This window comes from Antedon bifida, chromosome 11 (genome assembly GCF_963402885.1).
Source record: "Antedon bifida chromosome 11, ecAntBifi1.1, whole genome shotgun sequence".
NCBI classification, from domain to species: Eukaryota; Metazoa; Echinodermata; class Crinoidea; order Comatulida; family Antedonidae; genus Antedon; species Antedon bifida.
The window spans coordinates 12,232,294-12,244,809 of record NC_136236.1 but is presented as its reverse complement, the minus strand read 5'-3'; the positions used below and the strand labels follow the sequence as shown (position 1 = coordinate 12,244,809).

At 41.3% G+C, this 12,516-nt stretch overlaps 2 protein-coding genes across 3 annotated transcripts in view; one reads left to right on the top strand and one right to left on the bottom strand.

The window, feature by feature from the left end:
* Positions 1 to 250, top strand: part of LOC144855147 (urocanate hydratase-like) — a 46,642-nt gene extending 46,392 nt beyond the window's left edge. The window contains exon 19 of the transcript XR_013614754.1: positions 239 to 250. The gene's annotated coding sequence lies outside the window, so the exon portion shown is untranslated. The remainder of the gene's footprint in view (positions 1 to 238) is intronic.
* A 29-nt stretch (positions 251 to 279) lies between these two features.
* On the bottom strand, positions 280 to 8,680 carry LOC144855298 (F-box DNA helicase 1-like). Of its 2 annotated transcripts, XM_078713114.1 has the most exons (18): positions 8,571 to 8,680; positions 8,227 to 8,408; positions 7,047 to 7,148; positions 6,633 to 6,736; positions 6,398 to 6,476; positions 5,826 to 5,918; positions 5,188 to 5,434; positions 4,981 to 5,059; positions 4,737 to 4,820; positions 4,211 to 4,347; positions 3,713 to 3,815; positions 3,487 to 3,608; positions 3,270 to 3,345; positions 2,972 to 3,160; positions 2,394 to 2,498; positions 2,038 to 2,168; positions 1,490 to 1,624; positions 280 to 1,252 (listed from the first exon to the last, which is right to left on the bottom strand). In XM_078713114.1, exons 1-18 carry the CDS (start codon positions 8,643 to 8,645, stop codon positions 1,154 to 1,156), a joined length of 2,142 nt encoding a protein of 713 aa, XP_078569240.1. In that variant the 5' UTR covers positions 8,646 to 8,680; the 3' UTR covers positions 280 to 1,153. The 2 variants fall into 2 exon arrangements, with proteins under 2 accessions (XP_078569240.1, XP_078569241.1); XM_078713115.1 differs by lacking the exon at positions 7,047 to 7,148.
* Positions 8,681 to 12,516: the final 3,836 nt, after the last annotated feature.

The window sequence follows — 12,516 nt, the reverse complement described above, 5'->3', positions numbered from 1 at the left end:
GCTCACTTCAGCAACTTACAATCCTTTACTATTATATGGAAAAGAGTAACACTAACAACATAAAATAAGTGTACATATATTGTGACTCTACAGTAACAGTTTATTAATTAAAAGATGCATTCTCAGTATATAATCATACAGTACTCTGATGTTGTGATAGAATATTAATTGATAAATATTTTAACTTGAATCAAAATGCACAACACAAATAAACCAATATCATTTTTCATTAAAACATTTTTATTTAAAAACAATCCATCTCTACCATTTAACAAAAAATAATTTGTTCTTAATAATCTTTTGTTTTAGTTTATCAATCTACAATAAATACAAGCTAGCTATCTACACTATAAAAGTTTATGTGGAATGTGATGTGCCCATATATGGACATGATGATGTCATATCACTAGCATATTTGGGCACATCACACCTTTTTGGTCAAACTAGTTTGATAGAGTAGACATAGCTTAGGACTGCATAAAATTAATAGGCTATGATTTATTTACTACGAATTAATTTTGTTATGGTAACTAATGATAAACATTTTAATCATTTTATCTCAAAATGAAAGTAATTAAAATAGCACTATTTTATGCATAGATAACAGAATATGATTATAGATTATAGCACCATGATTTGTAAAACTTTTTGGACACAAAAAATCTTTAGGAGGAGTACTGTATTTAACTTGGAATTACATTTTTTTAAATTTAATCAAACAAAGGCTATAAAATTAGATTACATTTTTTAATACTAAAATATTTTAATAAAAGATTGTTTTCTTAACTTCTGTTGAACCATTTAAAATCTTTCCAAAAGATTTATGAGGACCTTTGCACGCTGTCTCTTAACCAAGCAAAGTTGCTCTCAGTAAAACTACATAGTCTTTTGTGAATACATCTAGGTGTATTTTACTTCTTCAACGCCTAGCTAGATTTCCTGCTGACTTGTTGTCTTGCTTTCTTTAAGCTCTCTGTCTACACTATCAAACTTTATGTCTAGTTTGATATTGTAGACAGAGCATAACTGGTTATTTTATGACACTTCTCTATTTTCATAAAATCTAATGATGAACATTGCTTCAGCTGCACATTTAGAGGGCGCTATATAGTTCTGTCTTTAATTACGCTTCCATGTTCTAGCGACTGCACATCTAGGTAGGTGTAACTAATGAAGCAAATGGTTTGTTCGTTGCGGCCGCACATATAGGGCACAAGAAGCCACCCGGTCGAAACGCCTGATCAGAATATTCCTATTAAATACAAACAAATTTGTATGATTATTTTAACGATAAATAAAATTGTTCATAATTCAGATAACTTAATACCAGTCATTTTCTCTTCAATTTGGATTTATTTTATTATTTATTTGATCAAATTAAACACAGAGAAATACACAGTAACGAAAGCCCAAACTGTGTTAGTTGGCCAACCCAATACAAATTATTTATTAAAACAATGAATTGTGAATTCAATCATTTAAAACGTACCAAGTTGACTTTCAACCTCTCAAATATTAACACTGTAGATGATTCTATTTTAAAGTTACACTCTAGACATTTGACAACAGCATCCCCATCTTTGCTAATCACTGCCTTTGTAGAAACTGGGTAGGTAAACGTCTCCTGAAATAGAAAAGAAAAACATTTATATTTTACCATAGTATTTAAATTGATTGGTTTCTTGTATCTAATGTACTATTATTAATTATCCAATGTTCTGTTATTAATTATCCAATGTTCTGTTATTAATTATCCAATGTTCTGTTATTGATTATCCAATGTTCTGTTAATGTTATTGATTATCCAATGTTCTGTTATTGATTATCCAATGTTCTGTTATTGATTATCTAATGTTCTGTTAATGTTATTGATTATCCCATACTATTATTAATTATCCAATGTTCTGTTATTGATTATCTAATGTTCTGTTAATGTTATTGATTATCCCATACTGTTATTGCTACAACTTTATTTAAAAGAGTCTCAATTTCTTCCCTACTCAAGTATTCTAGAAACTACACTGTAGATTTAATTACGTTTAATTTAGCCAGCATTTTGAGTATAGGACTTGTCAGCTTAAGTCTCTTCTTAGCTCTTGTTAAAGCGACATAAAGTAAGTTCAACTCATCATCTGGTATATTCTGCTGTATCATTCGAATCTGAACACCTGCAAGAAATATTAATAATAAATCCACAATTTTAAGTTAAATCCACAAGTATTTATTTTAAGTCCTGCATGATAGTTAGCAGTGTAGAATTTAATGTTATATACAGTAGTTGTTTGGTATTTACCTTAAACCTTTACTTACTAGTGTTTTTAGCCTTTTATTTGTGTAAGTAAGCACATGTAATATTGTGATAGTATACTAAGTACTGAATTAAGACAACTTACCATCAAATCCAATCTGCATGGTAACTTGGGCTACAAAATCACAGGTTAATTTAACTGAATCAAACTCCAGTCCCTTTGACTTGTGGGCTGTTGAAAATATCACTTCTGATAATAAGAGAATAAAATTAAGATCATTATTAACACAACTCAATTTCTTCTGATCAGGGGCTAGGGTATTAAAGCGGGTGCAGGATATTTTGTGGCCGTGTGACCTTGTGTTTGTGGCCTTGTGTCTGTGCACTTGTGGCCGTGTGACCTTGTGTTTGTGGCCTTGTGTCTGTGCACTTGTGGCCGGGTGACCTTGTGTCTGTGCACTTGTGGCCTTGTGTCTGTGCACTTGTGGCCTTGTGTCTGTGCACTTGTGACCGTGTGACCTTGTGTCTGTGCACTTGTGGCCGTGTGACCTTGCACAGACACAAGGCTGCAAGTGCACATACCAAAATTGAATCAAATCCATTGTAGTGGATCATATTTGCATTGTTGGTTGTAAAAACTCTTCATTGGTTTTACATGTTATGTTACAAATAAACAACTATAGATATGAAATAAAGGATTTAAAACAATTGTTATTATCTGACCTGCTAGGGAAAGGTCATCTTGTACTCTTGATTTGATTCGTTTAATATGTTCTGGTATTTTGGCATGATGCGTTTTAACAATTGCTATTCTGTTCAGTAACTCCAGATCATCAACACTATCAGCATATCTTTCCAGTTGATGTAAGTTGCAAAATTTACTAATAAATTTGTCATTTATTTCATTTCCAGCTGAAAATAGAAAACAAACAAGATGATTTTATACCATATAAAATTATAAATTCTGGGTAATTCTACTTTTTGACATTTTTCTAAATAAAATTAGTATACTGTATCTTACGTTTGGTCCTGTCTGATTTTGGAAGAAGTAGTTTATGAATATCCAAAATTTGCTCAAAACGGTAATTTTTAACACCCTAAAAATAAAAAATGTTAAAAATTAATATTTAATGTTAACTTAATTGATGGAATACAATAACAATAAAATACCTGTAAATGTATTTTAATAGTACTGTCCGTGAAAATATAAATCGATTTGAAAGAACATGTTAACTTACACCAACCAAAGCAATTCTGACATTCTGATTTTGTTCAGTTAGCTTAGAAAGCTCGTTAAATAGACAAAGATTAGTTCGACAAATGACCGCAATCTGTCCAACCACTTGACCAAGTACTGACCCTATAAGGTATACAAAACCTTTAATTAGCCATAAGTGTAAGCGACAGGAAGAAGCCACTACATACATAACACAATTACTTCTGATTAAAGATAAACTTCCTTACCCGATGCTTCTATTCCGATCACATTCTTTTTCTTTTTGTTGTTTGAATTTTGTAGAAGAAGACAGTCTGCTACATAAGCAATTTCAGGTCCAAACCTGAAAGACTAATACAGTATACAATAATAATATAACACTCAAGTTACAAGCTAAACATGGAAAAACAAGGCCATACATGGTTGCGTGGTCAAATTTGAGTTAGTGTATACCGACCAACCGACCAACATAGTGAGCTGTAGAGTTGCGTTACACGCAACTAAAAAGATGAATGGCTAAGCCGCACGAATCGAACATTCCTGAGTTATGATTGGTTGCACATTTTTCTACGTCAAAAAAGTAGATGAAATTATTAACACGTATGCGCAATATTCAACACTTTTGTCACATTTGACAGATTTGTCTAGTGGAAACCCGGCTTTATTAAGGGAGTTCTGTAAGTTAGTGGTATTTTTGTATATTTTGTAAATTTCTCTTGACACACATGAATGCATAATGTTAATACCTGTGTTAAATGAAACACTTTGGTTGCAGAAATGTTCTGCAACGCATTTGTTGCTCCTCTAAAACTGTAGATCTGTTGGTGAGGATCGCCAACGAGAATCTTGGAGCAATCTTGGGAAAGTAGGATGTCCTGTTGGGCTAAAAATAAATAATAAATGGATTATAGCATTATTTGCTTTTATGACAGACACTGACTGTAATATTAATATTTGTCTTTTGTATAGCACCTAATCAAAATAAATTTCTCAAAAGTGCTACGACCACAACTAGGTAGAAATTACACCATCTCTTATTATTATGCTATGCGAAAGAGATGGGTTTTCATTTGTCTTTCTTCCTTATCCTCCCTAGTATTTTCAACCAGGTACTCATTTACAGCTGAGTAGACTGGGTAACCCAGGTCTCTCTGTATGACAGTCAAGTGTCTTACAGCTGAGTAGACTGGGTAACCCAGGTCTCTCTGTATGACAGTCTTAACCACTCGGCTACCCGTATGCCGATTATTTATGGTTTAAATTGTACAGTACCTGGTGTTAGGTCTTGTGCCTCATCAATCAAGATACAGTCATAGTAAAGTTTAGTCTTGGATAGTTGGTAAAGTTTCAGGTACACTGTGAAAATGAATCATTGTATTGGTTGAATTCTGATTTGCAAGTTTATTAAAGTTAAATATTCTTCACCTTTTATTGCATGAATCAACATAGCCTAAAGTTACTGTTTTTCATGTTTAATTCTTATAAAATAGTTATGATATAAAGTATTGTTACACACCGTCATGTGTGATTCTAGCCTCCTTGTCTCTTGGGTTGCACATTCGTCTCCAAAGGTCTTTTGCCTCTCCGTACAGCGTCTAAAGAAACAGAGATTCCGAAATAAAAGATCGAATCACAAATTGAAAAATCAAGGATTTACAGTACATAGGGTGCACCAATTTGTAAAGACAACGCCAACTTTCTCGACAAAAATCATCCTAATTACCTTCCTTCTCTCTGGATTGATTTGCCGTCTCGTACCTCTGTTACCACCTTCCTCTTTTTCAAAATGCGGCACGTGAGCCAACAATATTTTGTTGTCAACGGAGGCTACAAAGGCTTTGATTGTCTTAATAATTATCTGAGCACGTACATACAACGGGTGATTGACATGATTGTAACTCTTATATTCAGGTTGTAATACAGACACCACATTGTTTATGTTCCAGCTTGGAGATAACTTGTTACGATACCTTAAAACAGAAACAAAAATGACTTGTATTTTTAAAATTAGGATTTTAGGAAATTATAGATTTGTGACAAAAAGCTTTTCATTAACATTATGTGTTCAGAGACATCTTTTTAAATAGAAATTGTGATTAATCATTTTCACAGTAACTTATTTGCATAATTTATACATCTTAAGCTCTGTCTAGCCTATCAAACTTTATGTGACAAAAAAATGTGATGTGCCCAAATATGTAATAATATGGACATGATGATGTCATATCACTATCATATTTAAACATATCACTACTATATTTGGGCACATCACACTTTTTTTGTCAAACTAGTTTGATAGTGTAGACAGAGCTTAAGTTGTTTGCCCAGAATAAAGGCACAACTCCATATTAACTAACATACCTGCTACCAACATCCTTATAAGCTAGTGAATGAGTTGTTTTACATTCAACATTGGAAGAAGGAAAGAGGGTCACTGCATACTCTTTAATTGCTCTGTAGAAAAACAAAAAATGATTTTAAAATTATATCATGGCAACAAGCCTTATCTCTCCATTGAGAATAGGGCCTACAGTAGTATTTCTGTCCTCCATGCTTCTGTCATGGGCTGCAGTCACTGCCTCTGTACCCTGCGTATTCTTTTCCCTTTCCACAGTTCGTCTCTGCTTTTTCTTCTTTTGCAAATGAATTGCTGTACAAACATTTATTCAATTCAACTTTTTTTATCGAAATTGCCCCAGATCAACTCAAGGTATTCAATCCTTGTGGCCGTGCACTTATGGCCGTGTACTTGTGGCCATGCACTTATGGCCGTGCACTTATGGCCGTGTACTTGTGACCGTGTAACTGTGCACTTATGGCCGTGTACTTGTGGCCATGTACTTGTGACCGTGTAACTGTGCACTTGTGGCTTTTAAATCATGAGATATGTAGATAATAGGTTAAACTGTTAACCAATGATCATCATCACTAACCTGTTAAAGGCAACATATAGAAATCTCATTGATGGATTGCGCAATGTGTAATTGACTAGTGTTGATGTCTTGCCTGTCCCTACAATGATAAAAAAAGAAGTAGTGGAGACTTAGTATACAGAGTGGGTTCTTTAGGTCTGTCTGCTTGTTGCTCAAATTCTGTGAAATTGGAGGAATTGGAACTACCAATTCCTGGTCATCACCAAACATTAATTGTTAAAATGCTTATTTTTACCTGCAAAGGCGATAATTTTGACAATTTCTTTTGGTCTGAGTTTGTAACCGACTATTGCAACCTGTTCCTGGGTCATAACATGTTTACTAGCTGGCATCTCACTGCTAAAATAAAACAAAGAAACCACAGGATTTTAGTAGAATGGTTGTTGTACAAAAAGTATAAAAGCATACGGCGCAGAGTACAAGTTTAGCATTGCTTGTGTTCTTAGGCAAGACACATTTGCCTCTCTCCACTCAGGTTCATGGGCGCTTATTACTAGATGCATAATTATGGGAGCTGTCCATACGTGTTTGAGCCAATGTCCGTGGTAATAATGTAATTAGCACTTAGAAACTTTTAGCAATAGCATTAAGCACTAACACTAAGATTGACATTATAATTTGTTGGGCCGTCTATTAAGCTTTAGCATACCTGTTGTCTGATAACACTTTAATAACCATTCTACTGCTGGAGTAAGATAAAGAACTACCCATCTCATAATGATACAAAGCATAGTATAATCTGTAGTGAAGACTGAAAAAGATAACAATTTATGAATGATTGATAACTTGTTTTATCACAATTGCTATTTAACATTGTAGATCATTATATTATAGTTCTGATATGCAATTGGTTGACTATAGAACAATTGGGAGACTTTATAAAAGCATGGCCAAACCATAGAGCTGTTATTTATTATTAAAGCTCTGTCTACATTATCAAACTTTATGATTACAAAAAACGTGATGTGCCCATATGGATATGATGATGTCATATATATATATGTATATGATGTCTTTTGCTGTTAACTTGTTTTTTTGTCTGCACCAGAAGGAGAGTACTGACATAGTGACTTTGTCACTTTTCTACAATCCGCCAGACTGGTGCTAGTTTTCTACAATCCGCCACACTGGTGCTAGTTTTCTACAATCCGCCACACTGGTGCTAGTTTTCTACAATCCGCCAGACTGGTGCTAGTTTTCTACAATCTGCCAGACTGGTGTTAGTTTTCTACAATCCGCCAGACTGGTGCTAGTTTTCTACAATCCGCCACACTGGTGCTAGTTTTCTACAATCCGCCAGACTGGTGCTAGTTTTCTACAATCCGCCAGACTGGTGCTAGTTTTCTACAATCCGCCAGACTGGTGCTAGTTTTCTACAATCCGCCAGACTGGTGCTAGTTTTCTACAATCTGCCAGACTGGTGCTAGTTTTCTACAATCCGCCAGACTGGTGCTAGTTTTCTACAATCCGCCAGACTGGTGTTAGTTTTCTACAATCCGCCAGACTGGTGCTAGTTTTCTACAATCCGCCAGACTGGTGCTAGTTTTCTACAATCTGCCAGACTGGTGCTAGTTTTCTTGTGTTTGTATTTTTGATTGTATTATAATATGTATTATATGTCTTCTGGAAAATAAATGAATTGAATTGAAATATCACTATCATACAGTATTTGGGCATATCACTACCATATTTGGGCATATCACTACCATATTTGGGCATATCACTACCATACATTTTGTTGTCACATAAAGTTTGATAGTGTAGACAGAGCTTTATATTATAGTGCTATTCAAAAAGCTGTAATTGATTGTATGCACACACAAACTTACCCACAATTAATTTGATGCTTTTTCTGTAGCATTAGAAGGATGGTTGCTATGCAGTAAAAACTCTCGATGAGGGCGATGTGTTTATACCCAGAATTCAAGCTGTATTTAATTGCTTGCGATATATCATGTGTGCTTCGCGACAAGATTACCAATGTTGCTAGTAGCGACCATATATTTGGTACCTTTAAATAAAACCAGAATTTTTATCAATTTATCCTCTTTAAGTTTAGTGCTGTTTTGTTTAACTAATTATTTTTTAATAAAAACAATTTTACTCTAATGTAATTTCCAGATGAAAATCAATGTAATTCCAATTCTGATCATGTGACCCTTCTTTTACTTACCCCTTGTACAATGAGATCAGGTGATCTTTCTGCAAGCAGGTCACATGACAATTCAAACATAGGATGGTGTTTCATAAAGCTAACAGATGATGAGTTAATAGATTTAAACGTCGCCATATATCTGAGGAAAAAATGGATTAAATTACACAAACCAAGAGTGGTGTTGGTAGTCTATGAGTGATAGCTTACCTGGATGAACCGACATAGGCCTTTTCCCCTTCAAGGGGAGAACATAACCGAAAAGTAACATTTTATTCATGAACTCCCCTCCAAGACAGTGGTATCGCCCATGCGCCACGCCCTCAGGTGGGCGGCAACGCCCATGCATACCTCACCATTCCACGAGACGCTTGTCAAGTGGGGAGGAGGGAGGGTTGTTCATCCAGGTAAGCTATCACTCATAGACTACCAACACCACTCTTGGTTTGTGTAGTCTATTACGTGACTAGCTTACCTGGATGAACCGACATAGGCCAGAATAGCACCGGACTAGGCATCTAGTCGGTGGTGGGCTGACAAGAAGAGGTAATTTGATCAACATACCTGTTTACTGTGGCTTCAGCACAGCGTGTGCTACTGGTGCCATGTTTTGAGCGAGGTCTTGGAGGTAGAAAGCTGTGAACGTTGTATGCGATCGCCACCATGCTGCTTGTAGTACGTCTGCTAGAGGAACACCCGAGAACAGGGCCCATGACGCAGCCATACCCCGTACCTGATGCATGTGTGCAGGTGGAGGTGTTTGAGACGCCGAGTAGCCTGCCTGGATCGCGGCGATGATCCACCTAGCTATGGTGGCTTTTGATGCCGGACCTAATGGCGGGACTGTGACGCAGAAGAGGTGAGAGAGCTTTTCTCGTACGTCCTTGGTCCGATGGACGTAAAACTTTAAGGCCCGCACCGGGCACCAGAGTTTGTCCTCGCGGACAGAAGAAGAGGCAGCTATGGTGGGGATGAAGATCGCGGGCGGCGAGTGATGCAACGTCTGCGATTTTGCCAGAAACCCCCTGCGAAAAGTTAGCCGCACGCCACCGCGTTCGAACCTAATATGGCCGGGCTCTAGCGATAGAGCATGCAACTCACCCCGGCGTCGACAGGATGACGCTGCAACTAGGAACGCCGTTTTGAGGGTGAGGTTATAAAGAGAGGCATTATGTAATGGTTCGAAGGGGGCGCGGGTGAGTGCAGAGAGTACGACGTTGATGTCCCAGCGCGGGAGGAGAACCGACGAAGGAGGACGCTCATGATGCATGCCTCGCAAGAGGTGCGTGATGACAGAAGAGTTAGAGATCGTCGAACCGTCGGGAAGCGCCGGCAATATGGCCGCGATGGCCGACCGGTAACCTGCAATCGTGCGGGGTTGCAACCCTGAATTGAACAGGTAAAAAAGAAAGTCACAGATAAGACCCAGAGACGCAGTCCTGGGGTCCGTGTTCTTCTCGGCGCACCACCGGAAGAAGTGCTTCAGACGGCTATTGTACACTGTTAGCGTCGATTCTCGTCGGGACTTGGCCGCCAGGGCGGCCGGGCCATCTGGTATGCCAGACTCTCTGAGGCGATCCCTGACAATGGCCAGGCAGTCAGGCGCAGGGATCGGATGTTTGTTAGTGAGAGATGTGCTCTGCCCTGCGATAGAAGGTCCGCACGGACCGGTAGTTGCAGGGGGTGGTCGTACAGTAAGCTGTAGAGGAGTGGGAACCATGACTGGCGCGTCCAGTATGGAGCCACTAGGAGCACCCGGCAGTGATGGCGATGAACATGCGACAACACGAGCGGGAGGAGAGAGATCGGTGGGAACGCATACGCCCAGAGACCGTCCCACGAGATGGACAGGGCGTCCATCTGCCACGCTTGGGCTTCTTGGAACCGGCTGCAATAGGTCGGAAGCTGAGTGTTCCGCGCTGTCGCAAAAAGGTCTACGAGCGGCCGCCCGAAGTGGTGGAAGATGAGGATGGCTATACGTGGCGAGAGTTGCCATTCCGTCGGGCAAAGCAGAGGCCTTGATATCGCGTCCGCTACTGTGTTTAGCCGCCCCGCTATATGGGCTGCTGTTAATGTTATTTTGTGCGCGATGCACCAATGAATTAATGTCCACGTATGGCAGCAGAGTGTTGGCGAGCGCGTGCCGCCCTCTCTGTTTATGTAGGCCACGACGGTGGTACTGTCGGACCGAATGAGCACATGACGGCCCTGCACTGACGCTTTGAGAGCTTTTAGCGTGCGCTGCACCGCCCACAGCTCCAGAATGTTGATGTGGTGACGGGCCTCGCTGTGAGACCAGAGGCCGGAAGCGTGCTGCGTCTCCGAGTGTCCTCCCCATCCGGTTTCGGAGGCATCGGTAGTAATTCGTATGTCTGGCGTGGACCTGACGAACGACCGGCCGGCAGTGAGAGTTTTTGTGTTTAGCCACCAACGAATGTGTGTCGCCACGAATGGGGACACCGGCACCACTTTGTCGATAGAGTCTGACGCGGGTCGATAAAACGCTAGCAGATGAATCTGCAACGGTCTCATTCTGAGACGGCAGAATGGGAGTAGGTCGACGAAGCTGGCGAGGAAGCCCAGAGTCCTGAGCCAGTCGAATACCGTTGGAGCCGAACTCGCGAGCAGACCGGCCAGAGCTGCCTGCGCCGAGACCACTCGCGCTGCGGTCGGGTGAGCCACGCATGTGTTCAGATTGATCCGGGCTCCAAGGTATTGCGGGTACTGAGTCGGGAGCAGGCACGACTTGTCCCGATTGATTAAGAAACCTACTCGTTCCGTGGCGTCGAGGACGAAATCTATGTTGCGCAGCAACTGATCTCGTGACTGGGCCACAACCAACCAATCGTCTAAGTACATGTGTATACGGATACCGTGTCGATGCAGGAACGCTGCCAGCGCCCGAACGACACGCGTAAAGACCCGTGGGGCTGTCGACAGCCCGAACGGGAGTGCTACGAATTGGTAAATTTGGTTGCTTATGCGGAAGCGCAGCCACCGCTGATCGGCCTCGAAGATGGGTACATGGAAGTACGCATCCTTGAGATCTATTGAGGCTGCCCAGTCTCCTCGTCGCAGGCCAAGCAGAATCGTGGAGAGCGTCTCCATTCTGAATTTGGCTGGTCGGATGTAGCGCTTGTTGAGACTCTTGAGATTTAGTATCGGTCGCCATCCGCCGGAGGATTTGCGAGCCAGGAACATCGTAGACTCGTGTCCTGGTGGGGCGTGTCGAGCGTCGACCGGAACGACCGCGCCCTTGCGTAAAAGGTCGGAAACGCCGTCCAGGAGGGCGCCGCGCATCTCTGGATCGCTCGGGATCCGAGTGTGGCTTATCGTCCCCGGCACCGGGGTCGCTGTAAATTCGATACGGTAGCCCTCCTGTACGGTCGCGCAGACCCAACTGTCCGCTTGTAGGAGTGAGTCCCACGCCCCTCCGAACTCGCGGAGGCGACCCCCCACTCGTCCACTCCCCCCGCTGGGAGTGGACCGTCCACTCCCCCCGCTGGGAGTGGACCGTCCACTCCCCCCGCTGGGAGTGGACCGTCCCCTTGCATCAACGACGCCGCGCGTATCGTCGTCGATCGCGACGACGGCCCCTCGATGCCCCACCGCGGGTGGGGTTAGCGCGAAAGGGCTGTGAAGAAGACGCACCTGTGGCCTGCGCAGCAGGTTGAGGTGGTACCTGTTGATGCGTGGGACGCGCCGGAGCCGGCTGGAGAGGTGGCGGAGGTGGCCCCCGCAGGGGGCCCCTTTGAGATCGTGATTGAGAAGCAACACGCTTCTGAGGGAAGCGCGCGCGCGTCTCCCTACGAACCTCTCGTTCGCGCGCCCATTTATCCTCCCGCTGGGAGAACGTGCCAAAGAATAGGTCCGTAGACCGAAACGACTCAACGGTAGTAAAGCGTTTATGATGGCCGGGCGCGATATCCGTCGCTTGCAGCAAATTAACTCGGCGTGCGGCATTGGC

What these genes read in the sequence shown, in the direction of transcription:
- LOC144855298 (XM_078713114.1), bottom strand. Translation starts at nt 8,645, where the DNA reads ATGAAACACCATCCTATGTTTGAATTGTCATGTGACCTGCTTGCAGAA. An exon ending in GATCGGAATAGAAGCATCGG is followed by an intron (nt 3,609 to 3,712) that starts GTAAGGAAGTTT and finishes TATACCTTATAG; the next exon opens with GGTCAGTACTTGGTCAAGTG. An exon ending in AAATGCTGGCTAAATTAAAC is followed by an intron (nt 1,625 to 2,037) that starts GTAATTAAATCT and finishes TTTCTATTTCAG; the next exon opens with GAGACGTTTACCTACCCAGT.